At 42.2% G+C, this 21995-nt stretch overlaps 3 protein-coding genes across 5 annotated transcripts in view; 1 reads left to right on the forward strand and 2 right to left on the reverse strand.

The window, feature by feature from the left end:
• The first annotated feature begins 106 nt into the window (after positions 1-106).
• spaw (southpaw) lies at positions 107-2370 on the forward strand. Its single transcript, XM_003451711.5, has 3 exons — positions 107-615; positions 997-1817; positions 1917-2370. The coding sequence occupies exons 1-3, from the start codon at positions 348-350 to the stop codon at positions 2067-2069; spliced, it is 1242 nt and encodes a 413-aa protein (XP_003451759.1). The 5' UTR covers positions 107-347; the 3' UTR covers positions 2070-2370.
• Positions 2371-5167: 2797 nt separating this feature from the next.
• On the reverse strand, positions 5168-8432 carry eif4ebp1 (eukaryotic translation initiation factor 4E binding protein 1). 3 transcript variants are annotated; one of them, XM_005473376.4, is made up of 4 exons: positions 8245-8432; positions 7958-8103; positions 5889-6077; positions 5168-5714 (listed from the first exon to the last, which is right to left on the reverse strand). In XM_005473376.4, the coding sequence occupies exons 1-4, from the start codon at positions 8253-8255 to the stop codon at positions 5683-5685; spliced, it is 378 nt and encodes a 125-aa protein (XP_005473433.1). In that variant the 5' UTR covers positions 8256-8432; the 3' UTR covers positions 5168-5682. The 3 variants fall into 3 exon arrangements, with proteins under 3 accessions (XP_005473433.1, XP_013130782.1, XP_005473434.1); XM_013275328.3 differs by having other exon boundaries at positions 7958-8113; XM_005473377.4 differs by having other exon boundaries at positions 7958-8127; positions 8245-8431.
• A 1417-nt stretch (positions 8433-9849) lies between these two features.
• Positions 9850-21995, reverse strand: part of ank1a (ankyrin 1, erythrocytic a) — a 43692-nt gene continuing 31546 nt past the window's right edge. The window contains 7 exon segments of the mRNA XM_013275355.3: positions 9850-13563; positions 15975-16073; positions 17302-17454; positions 17726-17809; positions 20517-20865; positions 20988-21357; positions 21360-21626. Coding sequence (XP_013130809.2) covers positions 16002-16073; positions 17302-17454; positions 17726-17809; positions 20517-20865; positions 20988-21357; positions 21360-21626 — 1295 coding nt within the window. The 3' untranslated portion in view covers positions 9850-13563; positions 15975-16001.

Genomic DNA, 21995 nt, shown 5'->3' on the forward strand with positions numbered 1-21995 from the left:
CTTTATTTGCATTAAGGAAATAGAAAGGTGCAAATTTGCTGTGCAAGATTTTAATTGTTTTTAAATTGATTTTTGAAAGAACAGTTCATTTGATGGGACAATGACCTTGGATAAATGCTTTCTTCTTTTTTTTCTGGCCGTCTGATGTGCTCTGATGATCAGAGGGGCTGTTCGGATGCCTGGAGTGGCCAGGGGTCATCAAAGGGCACCTGGCGGCTATAAAAGGCCTGCCTGGAGCTCCGTCTGCTCAGAGCATCATTTGAGCCTGAGAGCAGCTGGAGTAAAGGAGGAGATCTCTGCTTCTCTCTCTTCTCATTCCAGTGTTGACTTTGTGAGTTTCAGCTGAAATGGAAGTCCTGATAGTCTTCATCTGTGTTTTTGGAGTGGTTTCTTCCGCCCGGGGCCACAGATATCACACGGGACTCGAGAGCAGTTTGGCATTCAGAAATCTGTCAACCGATCATCGCAGCGGATACCCTCTGTACATGATGCAGCTGTATCGCTCCTTCAGAAGTGCTGATTCCTCCTCATCGGTAGCTGTCAGCGATGTTACTGCACAAAGCGACAGCCTGTCGGTGCATAGTTTTGATTCTGTCAAAAGCCTGATGGCCAGAGGTGAGTAAACAGCTGAATTATGTTTTTCACGTTGCTCATTGGTTGTTAATTTTGCCATTTAATGTATGAGTTGGTTTCTCTGTGCACTGAATCCTCCAGGAGCTCTTTGACTGGTCGATTGTCTGTGCTATCAGACCCTCCCTTTTACGACCCAGCAAGTGTCAAAGTGCTTATTCAACTTTAAAGGCTTGCCCTGTTTTATGTGGGGAGGTTGTATATTAGCCCTCAGACGTCCTTGCACAGGGGGGTCCAATACACATCCTGTCCTGTTCACCCTCTCACTCCAGTGTTTTGACATTTGTCCACGGATCTGGTTTGTCCAGATTCATCCCAGACTCCAGTGTGTGAATCTGAAGTCTCACTTGCGTGTCTCATTTTCAGGCTGCCATCAAGAGGGCGAAAAGTGGACCATCACATTTGACATGTCATCCATCTCTACCAGTGAGCTTGTCCAGCTGGCAGAGCTGCAGATCAGACTACCAGCTTTCTCTGCCTCTGAGCGTGCCACTGTGGATTTATATCACTCCCGGAAGCAGAGCTGTAACCTGAACGACACATCGTGCCAGGAGGAGCGTCTTTTCTTAGGGAGCTTTGGCACATCGCCCAGCAGCACAAAGTCCTCCTGGAAGGTGTTCAATGTGACCGGTCTTTTAAAATACTGGCTATACCAGGGAGACGAAGTGCAGAGCCGAGAGGCTTCGGGAGAGCCTGAGACTCAGTATGGGAGTGGCGCTGGGGATGGAGTGGAGAAAACCAGAAAGTCTCTGTTCACAACTTTAGGACTGAGGCAGAGAAAAATCCCCCATCCAACCACAAACCGGGTCATGATGGTCATCTTCTCCAAACATAAGGAGGGCCATGCGGCGTACAGTCTCATTCACACTGTGGAGAACTCCAAGTATGTGTCCGTGGACAAAGAGGGCAGCGACATTCAAAGTCGGCGTCACAAAAGGAACCGAATGGAAAGGATGCGAGTAGCTGGTGTACCTGCACCTACTGTGGCTCCAGCACCATCAGCAGCAGCAGCAGAGCAGGTCCAGAGACCGCTGTGCCGAAAAGTAGACATGTGGGTGGACTTTGACCACATCGGCTGGGATGAGTGGATTGTGCATCCGAAGCGCTACAACGCATATCGCTGTGAGGGAGAGTGCCCTACACCCCTGGACGAGTCTTTCAGTCCCACCAACCATGCATACATGCAGGTAAGATCGCAGATTAAAGACTTTCACTGAACTATTTCTAAACCAAATAAAAAAATCCTATAGTTGCTCATCTATTCATGTAAATTATTTCATTTTCAGAGCCTCTTGAAACATCACCACCCAGAAAGAGTGACCTGCCCATCCTGCGTGCCAACCCGTCTCAGCCCCCTCTCCATGCTGTACTTTGAGAACGATGATTTGACTCTGCGGCATCACGAGGACATGATTGTTGAGGAGTGCGGGTGCCACTGAAGCCCCCACCCCATCACCGCCCCAGCTTACACCTAAACACAAAAACCTGGCTTGTTTTTGCGTCTATTAACTGAACATTAACCGACCATAAACTTTAACTCAGATGTTTTTTTTATTGCTTCAATGTATAAATTAATACTAAAATATCAATGTTATTGAGATGGAATGACTCAAAGTATATATATTTCATCCATACTGGGTGATAAACTGTAATATTTTTCTATCTTTTGTGTTATTTATGCATTATCATGTAAATTCTGTACATAAAATATGAAACGTATATTAAATTTTTTTATTTTGACGTAAGTGTGCTGTTTTTATGTTGTTTTAAAATATTTTTCTTCACCTGTTGGTGTATATTTTTATTTATAAGGTGAACATTCTTAACAAACACTTTATTAAACATTAAAAAAAGGCTCATACATAGTCACAAAGGTTTTTTCTTAATTTACAGTTAAATGAAAATTTATTTATTTAGTTAAAAATAAATCACGCTTAATTTATTTGTAAAAAATTAGACAAATATATATGGGCACCACCAGTTTATCTGGTGTAAGACTTAAATAGCATTTAATTTGTTGCCACTTCCATTAAATCTCCCAGCAGTAGCTACAAAGCTAAACGGGCACACTTTGTTCTTAATGTTCCATGGATCACAGATCTGTTTGGGTTAACAAATAAAAGGCTCTCATACAGAGTGTGCATCCACCTCTTAATCCGTTGCTAGCAGCCAGCAACTTAGTATATTGGCCTTTCTCACCTCCCCAATCCACATCTTGGTCCTGTTAAAGTGCACACATGATCAGAGGTCATTAGCGTCGTCCTCCCTGGCCAGGCACGCTGGGTGGAACAACACAAACCACACTGAAGGATGGACCGGTGGGTGAGAAAAGGCAGTAGTACTACTTGTTTATCCTGGTGAGGAGGGGGTTTGGACAGCCAGGAAGCTAAGGTGACAAGGAGATCATTCATGGGAGGGAGTGGAAAGACTGCACCTGAAGGGTGACGCTACTGTGGAGGAAAGACAGGCCGGACTGGAAGTGATCAGCTGAAACTATTCAATCCACACTTCCACCCAAGACAAGACCAGACCGAGTTGTATTTCAGGATTTGTCCACGTGTTTTTCTTTTCTTTTCTTCCCTGTTTTTTTTTTTTTTTTGCAGAGGTAAGTTTTGCAATCAGGACTCACTACAAATAGCAGAACCCGGAGCGCATCGAGTTTTAATCCACTCAAAGATTTGTGCTTTATTTATATTTATTCTAATGATGATTCTCTACAGAGCCGCTTACACCACAGGCTGAAAGTAAAAAAGCATTTGTACAGCCCCGCACATGCACGAGTATTTATAATGAAAGAGTGTTTCATTGCTACAGTGCTGTGCAAAAGTCTTGGACCACCACTTATTTCTTCATATTTGGCTGGGACAGTGGTAAACAGTTGCAGTGATTTATGCATTTACGCTACATGCAAACATACATAAAAATCCAGTTGGCAAAAAACTAAATTGTTCAATTCTAACGAATTTGAAAATCAAAATTTGTTATGAGCACCTTTATTCTTTGACACAGCCTGAACCCTTTTTGGCAGCTTTCTTGTTATTTCTTTAAGTAGTCTTCAAGAATAGTTCTCAAGGCTTCTTGAAGGACATTCAAAGCTCTTCTTTTATATTCTCTGTCGAGATCCCACACTGCTTCAGTAATATTGATATCTGGGCTCTGTGGAGGTCAGCCAGCGGCTGATTGTGTATCACAGCGTGTTTCTCTATCTGGCATTGATTATACTGCCCTGGTTATGTTTTTGGGATCATTGTCATGAGGAAAAATAAAACTGTTGTCAGTCACAAGCTTTCCATATGGTACTTCATAATGTATCAAAAAATCTGACAGGACTTTTCTGTGTTCAGAATTATTTCAGTTTTGATGAGATTTCCAACACCACACATAACTCCAAAACCCATGACAGAGCCTCCACCCTGTTTCACAGATGGCTGTAGACAGTGTTGGACTCTCCTGTCCTCCTTTGTACACAGTGATGACGATTTGAACCTGAAATCTGTATTTATCACTCTGTCACACCTGTTGACACTGATCGTCAGTCCACTTCCCTTCCTTAATAAAGGCTTCTTCACAGCCCCCTTCCACTGAGATCATTGCCAATGAGGCCTCAGTGAACAGTAGATGGATCAACTGCAGGGTCAGATACATCTCTGCGTCAGGTTTTTGCTAGATTATCTATTTCTTGGGGACATTACTTTCAGATACTGTTTATTTGTTGTAAATAGTTTTTTTTAGGGCTGACACTTCTTGTTTTGTCTTCCACGTGTTCAGTTTTATCAAATTTTTTTAAAGCACTGGATTCATGCAGAGAAATACCACATTTTCAGCTCTTTTGGAATCACTTTGTTGATGCAAAAAATACGTTATGTCTGTCAAACTGTGTTATCTTTGAGATTTTCCATCGATCCAACTGAAATCTGTTTTAGTAATGAAAGCTAGTAACAAAGTGCCAAAAGACACAAATTAAAACTGATTCTTTGTTCATAGCATTTTAAAATGTTATAAGAAAGTCTGGAATCAAAAGTTACAGAAATGAGTGGTGGCTTTAAACTCTGCACATTACTGTGTGTAAGATTTTAAAAACGTGAAACATCTTTTAGATCAAACAATGAGAAGTTCAGTGAAACACCTTCATCTATTCCGGCACATTTGTTCATAAGCACTTCACAGTGAAGCGAATCAACAACGTGCCAGTGACAGAAGTGGAATCGTAAATGTTGAATGGAAGGAAGGAGTTCCTGCCTGATGTGTTGTACAGTTGCATATTGACCTCTCTTTAAACAGCCCACTGACTGAGGTTATCAGCCTCCTGCGAGCTCCACGTGGAATTCCTCTGAACCAGAGCGACGCAGGAGGTGCAGCAGGCTGCAAGGCTAGTGGTCAAAGACTTGTCACTTTGAAATGTATATTAGCTTTTCACTTAAACATCTAAACCACTGACATTAAACGAAAGCATTATTTGATTTCAGATGGCGCCATTCAAGTTAGAAAAAACACAAGTGATTTGACAGAAAGACTCAGTGAACACATGACACAGAGATAAAGTCTGAATGGTATTTGCTTTAATTTCTTTTTTAAAATCACCCTAAAATAGCAAAATATCTGATTCAAAATGTCATCAACAAATTTCTGTTTTACATTCTTTACACTTCAGGTGAAGCGCTCGTTTGTGAGAGCAATACTGACAGACCGTATCTAAAGAGAGGTGTCGCGAAATGCACTGAAATAAAAGCACATCGAGTGAAAACCTTTCTGGAATGGTTAGAAATTCGGACAATTCAATTCTCATTTTCACTGACTTGTTTTATTACCGAGCGATGAGGCATTGTTGGTGTTAAGCACTTCTCAGTGTTTGTTTTAAACTCGCAGCCACTACCTGAAGGCACACTTTTTGTTACACATAAACCAGGCCAAAACCTTGAGGCAGACAGTGAAAGTGTAATTACAGATCCAAAAAATGAGGTCGACAGAGATAAGATCCTCTGTCTACATGGAGTAGGTGATGGTGGGGGGGAGACGGTACCCCTCTCTTCACAGCGCTTTGTTGGGCTTCACCTAGATGTCCATTTCAAACTGTGCGTCATCACCTTTGAAAAGAAAAATAAGTATACAATAAAATAATGCAGGGTGGAGACGGATGATGATTTGTAGGTTTCAGTGCTGTATTGCTTGCATGAGTTCTACATCATAATGCAGAAAATAGATGGATGGACTTTAAGTGCTACATCCATCCTGTGATGTGTGTATAGGTGTGAACATACCAGCAGTGCTACTGTCCGGAGCAGCGGTGTTGTTGTTCAGTAGTTCTCCATTTTGAGTGTTCTTGCTGGTGTTCTTGGAGGCAGGGCTGGTCACTCCTGGGATGACTGGCAGGTTGGCAGGAGGGGTCCTGGCCAACGGAGAACTGCGACAGTCCAGCAGGAACTTGCGTTCGTAGATGATCCTGGTACCTTTTGTGTTCGCAGGTGGGAAAAATGAAGGATGATTATCAGATGCGCAGCATTGAGAGATCAAATGCTGAGGCCACACTCGCACTGACTGGGATCAGCTGCTTCATCACATTCCTGTATTTTAACTTGACCTGTATGCCACAATAGACGTGATTACAATATGAAAACAGGCATTTCTTTAAAATCTTGCTGTCTGTACCTGATCTTCGTGCAGTAACTAGAAGGACGTTGCAGCATATATGTGGCAATGTAATTACTAATTATGCTGCTGCTCTCTTATGGCTGTTATTATGATCTGCAACGCTTCAGCTGTTGTATATTATCTATACTGTTGCACAATGAGCCACTCTGAATGAACACAACACACACACACTTCTTGGCAGTGATGTGATGGCTCCCAGTTGTGATAATGAACTGAGCAGAAACAAATCCAACTGATTTACTTTCTGATTTAACGCAACTAAACTTGAAGAAAAGCTTTGTGACGAAAAGCTTCGTGAACAGCACTTTTACAGTATTGAGGCTGCTTTCCTTACTGTGGTCCTGCTCTTTGGAACAAGCTGCCTGCTGATCTGAGATCAACTACAACTGTGCACATATTTTAAAACCTCTTTATTTACCCGGGCTTACACTTAATAGGTGCTGTTGTTTTGTTTATGCTGTTTTCACTGCCATAAAGCCTGGTAAACCTGCACAGGTATGATTTTGTCTTTTTTTTTTCAGCAAAAGATTTATTTATTCTTGCTGTCTGCGGCTATCAGACTCTTTAACTCATCCAGTTGAGTCAGATCCACATGTACTGAACCTGACTAAACATAGCTCACTGCACGCTGTCACTTTTTGTACACCACAACTTATGCTTGCACACCACTTGTGTGCTTACAATACCTGTAATATGCCAGAAACATTAGTGCTAACACCTTATTTTACATGAAGTATAGAAATACTTGCTTTGTTGTCTGCTGCTATGACAACTCAATCCTCTGGGATTAATAAGGTTTCTCTCATTCTCATTCTTTGTTAACCACATTGAGCTTACATGCAATGAAATGTGCTATATAAAAATAGTTTTTGCTAAATATGTGGAGCTACCTGCAGATATATAATATATTTTTATTATACTATTCTTTATAATCTCCCTTAGAAGAAATGTGTCCTGACCAATTAAGAGAACACATCACAATATGAAAACAACTCATCGTCAGACAGACACTGTCCCTATTCAGCAGTTTGATACTGGTTTTTAAAAATAGTTATATCCGTTTAATAATGAGCCAGGGTTACTTTTATAAGGTAGTTATTAACACTGTGTGACGCACAAAACCCTGAAAAAAGGATGAAGTGACACCTTTTAGTGTAACTACACAGTGTTACCTTTAAAGGAAGTTGGAAACGAGAGCTCTGACTCTTTAGATTACTTTTACTGAGTTAAACCCTCGTGTCTGCAGCACGTTTAGGTGAGCAGCCCTCAGAAGCAGGGACCTCTAGAGGAATTTAAATCATCTCTACAGTAAACCAAAGGTGGAGCAGCAGTACTGGCTGACCGTGTGACAACAGTGCTTTGAACCCAAACTTTAGACTGCAGCTAAGCTAGAGACAGAGGCTCACTATCTTGAGACCGTCATGTCTAAACAACCTGTTCCCTCATTACTTCAGAATCCGCATTTCTTTGCATTTCCTCTTTTCAAGTAAACACTCGCTCGCTAGCATTAGCGGTTAGCTTAGCAGAGCTACAGCAGACCTCATGGAGTTAGCCTAAGCGCTGCAGACAGACAGAGCGGCTCCAAAGTGGATAAGAGTACAAGTCATGTGTGTCCGAGAGTCAGAGCAGATCTCCTCGGCACTTTTGAATGAATATGACAAATAACAACACTGCGTACCGCCGGGGGTCGTGCTGAACAGAGTCCCTCCCGGGGTGGTGGAGTAGTCGTGGGGCATGTGCTCCGCGTCGTTGATCGTCACCCTCCTGATCGACGGGATGGCCTTAGCGGTGGTCTTCTGGCAGTCGGTGGACATCTTCTCCCAACTACAATAAACTAATACTAGCTAACTAAATAACATCAAACAAGCACAAAGTCTTGGTTTTACAAAGCCACGACGAGCCGGGGTTTCGGGTATGGCTTTGACTCAACAGAATGACGACTGTCGGATAAATAAAAATAAATACCTCGTTTTCATATGTGCAAACAGTGGAAGGCTGGATCTAAAACAGTCACATTACAACAAGCACTCACACACACGAACTAGTGTCCAGGATCTTTGTTTAAAAGGACCTGAGCACACGTTCCTCCACTCTCACTCTGCCTCAACATGCACACAAAACAACACAGCAGGCTGCAGGAGAGAAGGCTCCAGAGGTGCACAAAAACCAGCCAACTCCGCCCCCTGCTGGCACTAAAGGACTGCGCACTCCGCGGTGTTCAAAACTTCACCAGCTATAACTGTTATAATAAAGACGGCATAATAAGAAGTTTTTAAAAACAGTGTTTTTTCAAAACAGGTCGAAAAGCATTATTTACAGACAAGAGAAAAATTAAAAAGATGATAACATGTATACTGTCCTGTGCAATTCCTGGGTCAGCACTCATTTCTTTTTTGCTTCTCTTCTATACTTGAAAAATTGGAAATACGTGTACTGATTTATTGAAAAACGTGCAAACATGCATGGAAATGTGGTATATGAGACTAAAATAGAATTTGTGCAGTTCTAATGAGCTAATGAGTGTGAAAGTCAATAAAGCGGTCTTCAGGAATAGATGTCCAAAGTAAATAATAATAAAAATGTTGATATCTTCTCATCTTCTTGTCTTCTTTTGTCGTCCACTTGTCCAGTTTCCTCAAATTCCTTAAGGAGGCATTGCGCACCATGCCAGATTATTCCATATATTTTTTAATAGGCCTTTTGGAATCACCATGTTTGTGAAAAATACTATTTTATTCCTGTCAAATAGTGTTATCTTTGGTGTTTTTCATAGATATAACCAGAAGCTGCAAGAAATTATGTGTTTTTGCAATTTTGCAAAATTGGTTCTTTGCTAAGTTTCCTGTTCCCTTTAGTTAGGTGCTGTTTTATGCTTGAACAACTCATAGGCCAATGTTAATAGGCTTAACAAACACAAAAGACATTCATCCAAAAATGTTCTGGTACTGAAAAAGGAGCCAGTGTCCAAAGAAAAGCTCTGAAAGACTGTCAGAAAATCTGGAGAACTATGACCATGTTAGTAAAAAACAAAATAAAAAAGAACAAGAGCAAAATTTGCGGGATTGAAGGACAATTCTGAAGTAAATGCACTTTTCTGTTTTTAATGAGAAGAAAAGTTGTCAGCAGGTGATTCCACAACCGAGAAGCCTTAAAATTTAAACCTTTAGCTTAAAGGTTTGAGGAACCTAAGATCAGGAAGTTGCAGAACTGATCCTCTACAAGGCTCAAACGTGACCATCAAATGTCAAAATCAACTCTAATACATACTGGGAGATTTGAAAACATGTGTGATGTGTCACAAAAAGAGAAAAAAAAAGATGTATAAAATTGTTTCCACGAGGCTGTGTAAGTGTTGCTTCCATTTGTTCGTTTACTTTACTTCCTCTGTGGCGTTTCAAATGAGCATCTTTCCCTTCCCCCTCTTTTTTTGTTTTTTGTAAAGATCTAGCAAGACAAGATCATCTTCATACAGCATGCACAGCTACACACCTGAAATTTCAGCATGTTTTTAAAACTGTCTTCGTGATGACTGTCATGGATGACGTGCCACACAGAAAATCACACACAATATACACAAAGACATTTCATTTCTTTATTAATTTTGTAAATGTTGAGCTGGTGTACAGAGTAAATTGTCAGTAGATGTCTTCGGATTTGATTGGATTAAAAGGCTTTTACATATTTTAAATCCATGATTGACTCTCCATAACAATAAAAAAGCAGACAAAACAAGTTAAAATACCCACAAGAACCCTATTTATCCCCATTTTGCAGGCATTACCCAGAACTCAACAGTCTCTTGGTAGCTACAGCTGTATGATGCTAAAAGTACATCCATAACATAACTAGAATCCCAGTTGACAAGTAAGGGTGCATAGCATTCTAAATAAATATATATATTTATATATATATTTTCATATATTTCATATATATATAGCCTTTTATGTTAAAAACATTTTCTGTGCATGTGCGCAGTTGCATTCCTTAGTATTGAGTAATATGCTATTGCATTAATAATGTCTTCAATCCATTCTAAAGGAATATACATGTGTTCTCTAGTTTTTGCAACAGTTAATATTTTTGCATGAACTTGGTGCATGGCATCATCTCAGTCGTCCCTCAGTGCAGTGCTTTTTTTCTGACGTAACCTCGACTCTCTCTCGCTCTCACTTAGTCGGACTCCCGTCTGACCACGTCCAGACGGTCACCACGTGGAAGCCTTAAGACTGGCTCAGTCTCATATTTGGTAAAAGGGCATAAAAATGGCAGGGGGTGGGCTGTGTTGAGGGAAAATGCATGTCATCTTGAAGACTAGCCTTCGAAGCCACCAAGCCTCCCCCATAACTCCGTCTATCTTCTTTAATCAGTTCCCGTCTGGCTCTGAGCCTGACATCAGCAGAAAACAACCTAAACATATGAGCCCTTAAAGAGCAAATCATATGCTGTGATTGATATAAGGGGGCACAACTTTTTTTTTTTGACATCTGACTTTTATTAAGCTAATAAAATAACAATAATACCTCATGAAGGGATATTTGTTAAAATGTCAAAAAAACCAAACAAATTTGAGGCTTCGCTCTTTAAAATCTACCACCATCTGTGCATGTTTGTGATGAAATGAGAATGAAGTCATATTTATGATAATCAACAGCAGATATTGAGCTGAAACAACAGAGTGAATACCCTATTATCTACTGAAGTATAGAGCCAACACGGATGACTACTTCATAACAAGACTCACAGTATACCAAGACTTTACATTCATCATCTCATGGCTGTGAGAAGCCATACTAAACACTTATTTATGGGTGCTTATTGCAACATTTTTGTGACTTACATATTTGTCTATAATAAAAGCATTCGATGTCTGACGCAACATTTGAAAGAAACGCATGTATAGGTTATTGATATAATGTGAGATGGCACACTTATTGAGGTAAATCAACCTTTAAAAATATGTGATTTAGAATTACACATATAGTCTTTGTCCATTTGCAATATTACTTCCTGTGATATTATCACAACTTTAACTTGTCCCAATATCCAGGACTGAGTACGTGATATTTAAATCACGCCACGCGCGCGCACACACTCGCACACACGCAAAACACACTCAGGATTTCTTTCAAGGTGCATATGAATGTTGTTAAGGTTTAAAAACTGGCTGAACACACCTACATTCCCAGATGAGTAACAAAAACAAACAGCGGGCACTTTGCAGATGCGATGGCTGGCATGGAGCCACACCAGTATACTTAAAGTTTTCTTTTCTAAAGAGGCAAAAGGATAAAATGCAGGATGCTAATGTACTGACATCATTTCTGAGTAAAGTGAGAAGTAGAGTAAAGCTGAAAGTTCAGGAAGAACGCAAGCTGTGATCCTAAAATCCTCCCTCCTCTGTCACTCTCTCGCTCACACACACACACACACACACACACACACATGAATAATCCTTTCCATTTAAAGCAGTTATTGCTTCTACTTCTGGAGTACAGTTAAGACAGCAAATCGTGACAAGAAGACTAAAGAAAGGAGCGGAACAAGAGACATGCTTCTGGACGGGTCAGGCTCACAGTTACGGGTCAGTATTACAGTTTCTCATCACAGTGATTGGTGACTGTCTTTGCTACACACTGAAGAACTGCCAAGGAGACAAACATCGAAGCTCAACACGTCCTCGACCCTAAACACAACGCACATCACTTCATCCAGTAAAACTAGCGCTACATGATTCCGTTTCAGCTACTTTACCCTCATCGAGTGACATCTTCTGGTGGTTGTGAGATGGTCTGTAAGCGCACCTCGTGTGGTGGTGTCATATACTGTGCGATGAGGTCAAACAGACGCAGCTACTGTACGAGCTGAAGGTGGGATCCCGCCTCCCAGTGGAAGGTGGACGGGACTGCTACATCTTCTTTGAGAGGCTGACTGTAGAGGCTGGGGGATGAGAGATGGAGGTTGGGCGATAAGCAGAGGTATCGGGATTTTAGCTCAGACATTAACACAAACCTCACGAGGATACAGCACAGTGGGGACAAGAAAAAGGCAGAGGAGTAGGATGGAAGAGCAGGTTAATCTCTTGTGATAATCTTTCACTTGTACATATATATCTCTTTACCTTCCTCTCCACAAGGCAAGCCACTTTGATCAAAGTTTGGCGAGGCAGGTTCCTGCTGTAAACCCGCCTCCCAAAGCTGAAAAATCCCCACGGTACAGGAAATGACTTAAAGTACATCTTCCTTCTACAGTCGGACATGTGGAACGCAAACAATGAAAGCGCGTGAAAATCACAACGAAACATCCGGACACACACACACACACACACACACGCAAATCCAACGATTTAAAACAGGCAGAGCGACACAACGGTGTGTTCTTTTAGCCACAAAGATCTCAAGATATAGAAGAATAATATATAGATTCTGAGCAAATGAAACCAAACAAGAAAAAAAAACAGGGAGGAATTTCTCATGTACCTGAAACAGCAGCATCAGTTGCATCGCATAGGGATCTAGTAACAGAAACAACACGCGTAACACACAGTCACGTAGAGCATTTTAGTGCATACAATATTATGTACACAACACTGATATCCTGGGGTGATAACTGTAGCTTTACTGGACTTAGAGAGCACTTGGCCAGGTTTGAAACTAGTTTGTGGTGCTGATTGAGCGCAGCATGGAGGAGGAGGAGGAGGGGGTAACAGTTGCCTAGAGATGACGTAAATCTCAGTATTTTAGTGTCTCTTTTTCTTAAGTTAAACTCTTCACCACTGGGTTAGAAAATGGGCCGGTGGTAGCCTACATTGCATGCCCATCCCATTAAGCGGTGTCTCCTCCCCATCCCGCCCCACCCTTTTAACCCGCCCCTGCATTCCCTCGGTATTTGTAGTTAAAGACAGGCCATGCGGCAGCAGTCACTCATGCTGATACAGATAACAGGAAGCACGTTTTGGTTGCTAGTTTCTTTTTTTTTGTTGTTTTTGATTTTTTTTTTGTCTGTCTGGTTTTTGTTTTATACGAAATCATGCTCCTAGCCTAGTAGTAGATATTTTTTTTCCCACCATTTCTTAAAAAAAAAAAAAGTAATAAAAACTACAAGAAAATCTGTATCCTTTTTCTTCTGGTGCGTGCTGATAGTTGCCACTGTGGTTGCCATTGAGTTGGTTTCTCTTCATTTCCATCTGTTTGCCTTCTGATGTGCGGTCTTCCTCCTGTCAGCTGCTGCTGGTCATGTGTTCATGTAGGATGGTTTTGGTGAAGGGGTTGAATCCTGCGGAGAACTCTGCGGAGAGAGAGAGAACTGCAGTGATTTACAAGCCTCTCGATCGTCCTGCTACCGTGCAACACAGGTGGCATGCAAAAAGCAACAAGCCAGTGCTAATGTGAGTGCCTTAGACTCCTGGTTATGCATACTACTATACTGCTTTATAATGACTGATAGTTTGGAGTTCCCTTCAGCTGATCCTCATAACGTTCAAAGACTCAACGACACGTTAGTTCTGCTAAAGATTTACATGCAAATGGGGCCCAGCAGTGGTTTAACATTCAGCAGTGAGTCACTGGAAATATCAGCAAGCTCAGGAATGTCATGGCATTTACGTTAGTGAGGGCAAGACACACACACACACACGCACACACGCACACATTATAGTGGCTCCATTTCTCCAGGCAAGATGCCTTACAGCTTTGACCTTGGGCGCTGTCATTTTACGATCTCTCTTTGCTGAGTGCACATTGTGCCAGACTTTTTACAGTGTTTCACAACAGGCCTGACAAAAGTAACTAAAGCAGCATACAGTAGGTTGTTGTACTGCCACATTAACAATCTCTTTCCATCAAACGTATGAAATAATATTTGCATTCAATTTTTGGTTATGGACAGTTATGTGTATATATATATATATATATATATATATATATATATATATATATATATATATATATACATATATATACATATATATATACATATATATATATATATATATATATATATATGTATAGACACACACACATATATATATACATAAATATATATACAATTGAAAGAACAGACTTGATAGAAAAAATTATTCATAAATATTACTTCATACTCTGATGTAAATACGGCAAAGTGTTTGTCAGGAGGTCATTTCTATTGTTTATTTAAGCGCTATTTTTTTTTTGTCAAGAGGTAAAAAAAAAAAGGAAAAAAGATGACATTAAAAAGCATTACTGGGTCATCAGTCATTAATATATCGATTCATTCCAAAAAGTAAATGTTTCTAGATAGTGCATACACTCACCGGCCACTTTATTAGATACCCCCGTTCGAGTTCTTGTTAGCACAAATATCTAATGAACCAATCACATGGCAGGAATTCATGTAAGCAAGGTTGATACACCCTAATGAATTTCAAACTGGGGATTAGAATGAGGAAGAAAGTTGATATAAGTGACTTTGAATGTAGCATGTTTATTCATGCCAGATGTGCTGGACTGAGTTTTTCAGAAACTGCTGATCTTCTGGGATTTTCCCACACAAACATCTGTAACGTTTACAGAGTATGTTTGAAAAAATGTTCAGTTCTCTTTGTGAAAATGCCTTGTTGATGCCAGAGGTCAGAGGAGAATGGCCAGATTGTTTCAAGTTCATCAGTTGTCTACATTGTCTCAAATAACCACTCGTTACAACCGAGATATGCAGAAGAGCATTTCTGAACACACAACATGTCAAACCTCGAAGCGGGTGGACTACAGCAGCAGAAGACCGTACTGGGTGCTGTAGTTTTTAATTACTGTCAAAAACAGAAAACTGATTCGCATTGGCTTTCTAGAGTCGAACAATAGAAGATTGGAAAAATTTCTTGACTTCTGCTGCAGGATTTGACTGGCGGGGTAAAAATTTGGTGTAAACTCCATGAAAACATGGATCCATCTTGCCTTGTATCAGTGGATAACGGTTGCTGGTGGTGGTGTAATGATGGGGGACATTTTCTTGGCGCGCATTGGGCCCCATAGTACCAAATGCATTATTTAAATGCCACAGCCTACCACAGTATTGTTCCTGACCATTTCCATCCCTTTATGATCACAAGGTGTCCATCTTCTAAAGGCTGATAATAACAAAGCTCAGTGGAGCAGGAGATTCATATCATGGTTGAGCAACTGACAAATCTGCAGCAACTGTGAGATGCTGTCATGTTGATATGGACCAAAATCTCTGAGAAATGTTTCCAGGATCTTGATGAATCTGTGCCCCAAAGAATTAAGGCAGTTCTGAAGGCAAAAGGGGGCCCAAACCAGTATTAGCAAGGTGTACCTACCAAAGTATCCGGTGAGTGTACATCACCTGGATTTGTACTAACTAAAACTCCAAATCAAAATCAATTGCAGTTTGTATTAGACACAGCAGACATTTGCAAGAGTTACCAAATCTTTTTACAAGCATTTAGAGTTTTCCTGACAACACTTTTTTTTTCTAATGCATACACACACACACACAAATTACGTCTTGATCTTTTTCCTTTTTATGTGCGTTCATGTGTGTCATTTATATTTGAACTATTAAAGATTTAGGTGTCATTTAGCTGCACCAGCGTATCATTAGTAATTATTGAATTAAATGTACATTCAGATGCATTTAATCCAGACAGACTGGATTAAATGGTGTAGTTTACAGGTCAGAGGAAGCACTGTGGGTCAGTCCCCTACCTGCGGGGACGCAGCACTCAGTCTGCCTCACTGCTTAACTCTCCGCAGACTGGCACATTTCACTATCTGAGCACCTTTCTTCACATCCACAGTATCGGGCTACATCAGAGGGTGGGGGAGGGGGTTGACCGCAGAAGAGGTGTGAGGATTTAGAATAAGTTGGATGACAGGAGCAGAACAAGAGGTTGAGGTAATATTAGTAAGGGGGGTAAAACAAAGGAGAAAGGGACAGTGGCACAGAGAGGGAGAGAGAGAGAGAGAAACAAACCCACAGAGGAGGCAAACAGTGTCACGAGGTCATACAAACAGGGAGCACAAGACAGGAAGTGAAACAGAAATGTGAGGGAGAAAAGAGGAAATAAACAGAGGGGGAAAAAAGGAAGAAATAATGTATAAACAGTCAAGCAAGGATAGAAGTGGTGGGTGGCAGATGGAAAGCCAGGTGGTGGTTCAGAGTAATGTCAGATAAAATTTGCAAAGACTTTTTGAAAAGCGTTCTTAAGCTTCAAATGGATGGGCTAGGCCACATAACACAGCAGTTTCAGGAAATTTCACACAATCACAACAACCCTCATAATTACTGCGTCTGGTGTATTGAACCCCAACTTATTCAATGCAATTAATATTTGACCCCAACTTTGTTTTTGAGTGATTAAGGCACACATTCACAGTTGAAGGACTATAAACCTTATTCAGTTACTCAGTGAGATAACTGACAGGGAGAAAAAAACACTGCAAGGAACCACTATAAGTTCATTCAGTCATTAATGTGCAAGAAAAAAACAGATGAACTGCAGGTGTGGTTTAGTGATGACCAAAACAGTGAAACGCTCATGAACTGATTGGCTGTGAGCCTCTAAAAAAAAATCAGAGCACCGGAGCAGAGTGGATCCAGCTGTTCTCTTACATGCAGATAATGAGCATGAGAGAGAAGTATATGGGTGGAGATTAATGTTAGGGGAGGTCAGCAATCAGGCAATTAATCAAATACATGTCCCTCTGTCTTCTGTTGCAATTTAGTCCTGACACATAGTGGAAAATGCCTAACCTTTATTTTATAAGATCACAAACAAACTTGTGCTTATGCAGGTTAAGTTGCACAAGGACCGTCGGGGAATGCCTGGGAATCCACAGTGAGATGAAACTTTAAAACTTACTGCAGCACAGACCCCAGATACTACATGGATTTAAATGAAACAGGGTGTCATCGTATGTATCATCTGATCTAATTCAGTGCATTTAGGCTTTGCAGGCTCGCTGCACACCCGAGGTCATCACGGAAGCTCCAGGCGAGACAGAGAGCGTCGTCTGCAGATCAGAAGCCCACCTTGCTGCTGTCCCGACCCAAGACGGCGTAGCTCATGAACTGCTCAGCATCAGCGTCCAGCTCGTTGGCATCCTGCAGCGAACCTTCCACGCTCACCTCCTGAAACCCCTCCTCACCTGATCCCTTCCCTCTGCGCACCACCTTGCGCACGATCTATCGCAGACACACACAGTCGCACACAGAAGGGTGGGAGAGAGTGATGGGCGAGAGCAGAGAGCGTGGAAAAGGCAGTGAAAAAGACTGGATCGGTGAAATATGCTGGGGGAAATCAAAGTGTGGATTTTGCAGTGTCATGTGCGATGAACAACTTTGTCATGATTATTAGTTTAATAATCAGATCCGTGAAAGTGTTGTGATGATAAAACATAACAAAAAAGTGAAAACAGAGACATTCGTGTTCAAGGACGCAATTTAAATGGCTGACCTTTTTTGTGACAATGTTTCCATGTTCATCCGTGAAATGTTCCTCGCTCACTTGCTCCCCAGGAAGATCTTCAACCTCATCACCCTGAGGACAGAGAAAAGCTTTTTTTGTAACCATAAACGTCTTGAACTGTGGCAATAAAGGCAGTTAAAACAGCCGACGCTGCAGCGCTGTTTGCATGGAGAATCAGACTAATGGCAGATAGGTGAGGAGCGGGTGTGGTTCCTTGTGAGAGAGAAAGTAAATCTAACAGTGGGGATCTTATCACTTATAGTTATAATTGATGAGGTTCATTACTACACAACAGTGTTATAGCCTTCTATAATAGCAGCATGTCTGTAGAGCTATTTATAAGTTCAAAGAAATTCCTGAAGCTGGATGCTCGGCCTAAGAACGAGAAAAGGTCGGGCATGTGGAGGCCGAATAAAATTCTTAAATTGATCTTTATCTCAATTTGGCTCATTTATATCACACAGGAATCTAAATGATAATAAAAAAGAAGTGACAAACCTAAAGGGTGCAAGTCCAAAGCTAAAGCTTATGTAACACCTACTCATAATAAAACAATCAACATGTAAGGAAAAGTAAATCAACTGCATCTTTAGCCTCGGATTTAAATACAAAGTCACCAAAAAAAAGCACAAAAGAAGAAACAACCAACCATTTATGTCAAATCCAGCTATAAATGAACTACTTGTATCTAGAGCATCAGTTATCATACTGAATAATTATGTTATTTGTATACAACTTTTAAGCAGTTTCAGTGTGCTGTACATTTTAAGTTTAATCTCACAGATACACAATGAAATTTCATACTGGCTCCAGCCTGTTCAGAAACATAATATCCTTTTCATTTGTATTTATTGTCCCTCATTTAAAAAAAATTCTGGATATTAAGAGGAAATTACATATTATATGCTTTGTACATAATTTCAATTATATCATAATCCACCAAATCTCAGTGTGATTTTCAGTGTACTTAACTGCATAAATAAAAAATGTGCTGTTTTATAGAGTTTGAGATACAATAAGAAGGAAATGGCAAAGAGCCAATGAGAACTTTTTATAGAACTGGAGTCCAAACTTGTTGAGCTGAAGACAATCTATTTACAGTATATCTATAAAAGCAGAAGATATATTTAGTTGCATTCTCAGTCATTTGATATTGTCATAGAAAAAAACAAACATTAATAAAATCCCATCATTGTATGCCACAATTACTTGTGTCCGTAATGCTGCACCTTCCCACTCCTCTCAGTAAAACCAGTCAAATAACTCACCACCAACCTATCCTGTATCACTTTCAACTTTTCTTAAATACACTGCATCATTCAAGAGTTCACCAGCAGTGATTACCCCCTGCTCTTTCATTTCTTTTTCTCTCTTCTGCCACTAAGACCCTTTCTTCAAATTCGTGGACCTCCGTTTTCTTGTACCTTAAGAATGACTCTACGGCGGACGATTCTGGTGGTGACGTTCTCCTCTTCGTCGGGTACTCCCTCGATTTCACCAAGCTCGTGGTCCAGCTGAGTGTGTATGTAGGTGAGCACCGACCGCACCGAGCCACTGGCTATGTGGAGGACGTTCTGACAGCTGATCACCAGGAACGCCAGCAGCACGAAGCTGAAGAGGAGTTCGGTAACCAGGGCCCACATTGCCCCACTTTGATCCCCAGTAAATCAACACGGTTGGCACAGAGCAACGCACGACTGCAGCCTCAGTCCCTTAGCCGGTGGTGACTCCTGCTTCTCACACTTCTCTTAGCTAAGGGAGAAGGTAACAGCTGCAGCCCGCAGCCTTTTGTCACTGGTTCAGTCAAATTGGTGTTTTCATTTCATTTCTGTCCTCCGTTTGCTGGGGCCGTGGGCCCTTGTCCCCCCACGTCTCTTTTCTTTCTCCTTCCTAGCGTTCGGTCAGGAGTATAGTCAAAGACACCAGATCCAACCAAAAGCAATCTTGGGAGGCTTCTATTCCCACCTCTCTCACTTTCTGACCATGTGATCTGTGAGCTTTAAATACCTCCAGCAGAGCAGCTCCGTGCGCTGTGGTAAGAACACTAAGAAACTTCTCACACATATATGCTGCTCTAACTACAGCCTACACGACACATTTCTCCTAAAACAATCATAGGATCTATTATGCAGCTGCCAACGCCTCCAAATTAAGCTAAATGTGCTTTTTGGGTACCATTATGACCCACAAGAGGCATGAAGCCCACAAAGGCTCTGAAAGGCTCTATTTTTGTTCTCTCACAGTCTCACAGCTGAGATTGTCCCATACAGTGTGATGTGTCTGTGTTGTGCCAGAAAGTTAACATGTGGGAATGACTGGGGTGGGGATCGTGTAACATGGGTTGACGAGTGAGAGCGCTTTCTATATTTGGCTGGACACGCTGTTTGTGCCCAAATTGGGCTTAAGACCACTGTGTGTGTTCTTGGCTGTGTGTTTACGTTTGCTGTATGATCCCAGGATCGACATAACATAATTCTGATTAGTGAGGTTTTAAACGGTGACTTCTAGAAGAGGAAGTATGAAAGCAACTGCTTGTGTGTATAACACTGTAATGATTTTGCTGTATCACACTGTTTCTCCCAGGTTTACTTCTGCTGGAACAGTTCGCCTTTTTTGTTTACACCACAAAAATTTGCTAAATGCAGTTTAAATATAAATGCAGTTTGCTGGTCAGTTCATTAATTTGGTTCAGACTGAAATGTTTGCCAGACATTGTAAAAGGAGTAATCCTACTCACTGTGACCACTTTAAATTTGCACGGGTGGTTTGACGTGCTCACCTGGCCTTTCAGGCGGACATCATCCCAGGCCCTCAGCTCTGGTACCCTGTGTGGAAAGCCCAAACCCTTCTCAAATGGTTGGGTACCTCTGAAGTGCCCTCTTAAGATCTCAGAGTGCCCCATGTCCCTCACTGGCTGAAGCAAGGCCTCCTGGGACATTCGTGACGGGTCTCCATCCACAGCGTTACGCACTGATGACATCACGGTTTCCATGGTTTGCCTGGGTTTAGACTGATTGCCCACCCAAGCCTGAGTAGGGTCAGTGACAGGGATCCATCCCGGGCCTGTCTGCTCCTGCAGGTAGGAAAGGAAAGATCCTCCACCACCACCGTTTCCCCCATTGCCTGACCTGAAAGGAGATCAATGAATTAATTAGGAGGTGGTACATCATAAATATTTACTGATAGTGTTTTATAGCCCCAGGTTATATGACGTCACACCAACTGAGAGGCATACAGAGCTTGGACTCACCTGTCTCCATTCCGATCTGTAGCACTGCTCAGACCAGTTGACTCACTCAACCGAGCATACACCCTTTGCTGTCCTGCAACAAGAGAAAGCCCTTCCTCTGAGCCCATCCCGCCTCCTCCTCCTCCTCCAGTTCCATCACCACCAGTCGTGCTTGTGACGGCTGATGCCTCTGAACTCGCCTCTGACCCCTGACCATTGTTCAGCCCGTTAAGATTGATCCCAGCGATGGTACCCCCAAGCGAAGCTGGCGTGGTGGTGCTGAGCGAGTCAACGCCCATCTCTGAATCGTCTTCGGGCAGCTCAATGGAGCCACTCAGCACCCCACCCCTCCGCTGGCTGCGCTGGCCTGACTGGCCGGCCGACCTAGACTTCCATACGGCAGCCCCAGCAGACCCTCCGAATCGTCAGCATTGCTGCATTCCAGTGAGGAGTCCTCCACAGCCACCAAGGAAGGGCTGTTGCCTGAGGGCCACACCTGTACATCAGACATCTCCATTAGGGTGTCTTCTTCTGTGGTGGCAATAGGTGCACAGTCCAGGCTGGAGACCTCCTGCCAGTAAGGCTCAGCACCCAGCGGGGAGGGCAGGCTGTACTGCATGGAAGCTGGTGAGAGAAGCTCTTCCTGCGGGAGCCCATAACCTGGAGCGAGACAGAGAGAGGCACACTGACACCCGGCCCCCCGCCTCGCTCCCCACCTCACCCCCCACAGCATCAGGACCCTGGGAGGGGGGGTAAGTTCCCCTGGCCAGTAGCTGGGCATTTAGGGGAGGAGTAGAGGAGGCTGAAGGGACAAATGGGAAAGGAGTGGGGATGGAGAGAGGGGAGGGCCAAGACAATAGGAGCTAGAATAAAGGTGCAAGGAGCTAAGGTCATGAGAGCAAGGGCAGCTTTTAGAAGAGAGGCTGTCAAGCTCAATCAGCCAGCGCTGACAGCAGCAGAGCAGCAGCGGTAGCAGCAGCAGACACAGCCAGCTGAACCAGTAGGCCGAGACTGGGGTTCGAGGCCGGC

This window comes from Oreochromis niloticus, linkage group LG12 (assembly GCF_001858045.2).
Source record: "Oreochromis niloticus isolate F11D_XX linkage group LG12, O_niloticus_UMD_NMBU, whole genome shotgun sequence".
Classification (NCBI taxonomy): Eukaryota; Metazoa; Chordata; class Actinopteri; order Cichliformes; family Cichlidae; genus Oreochromis; species Oreochromis niloticus.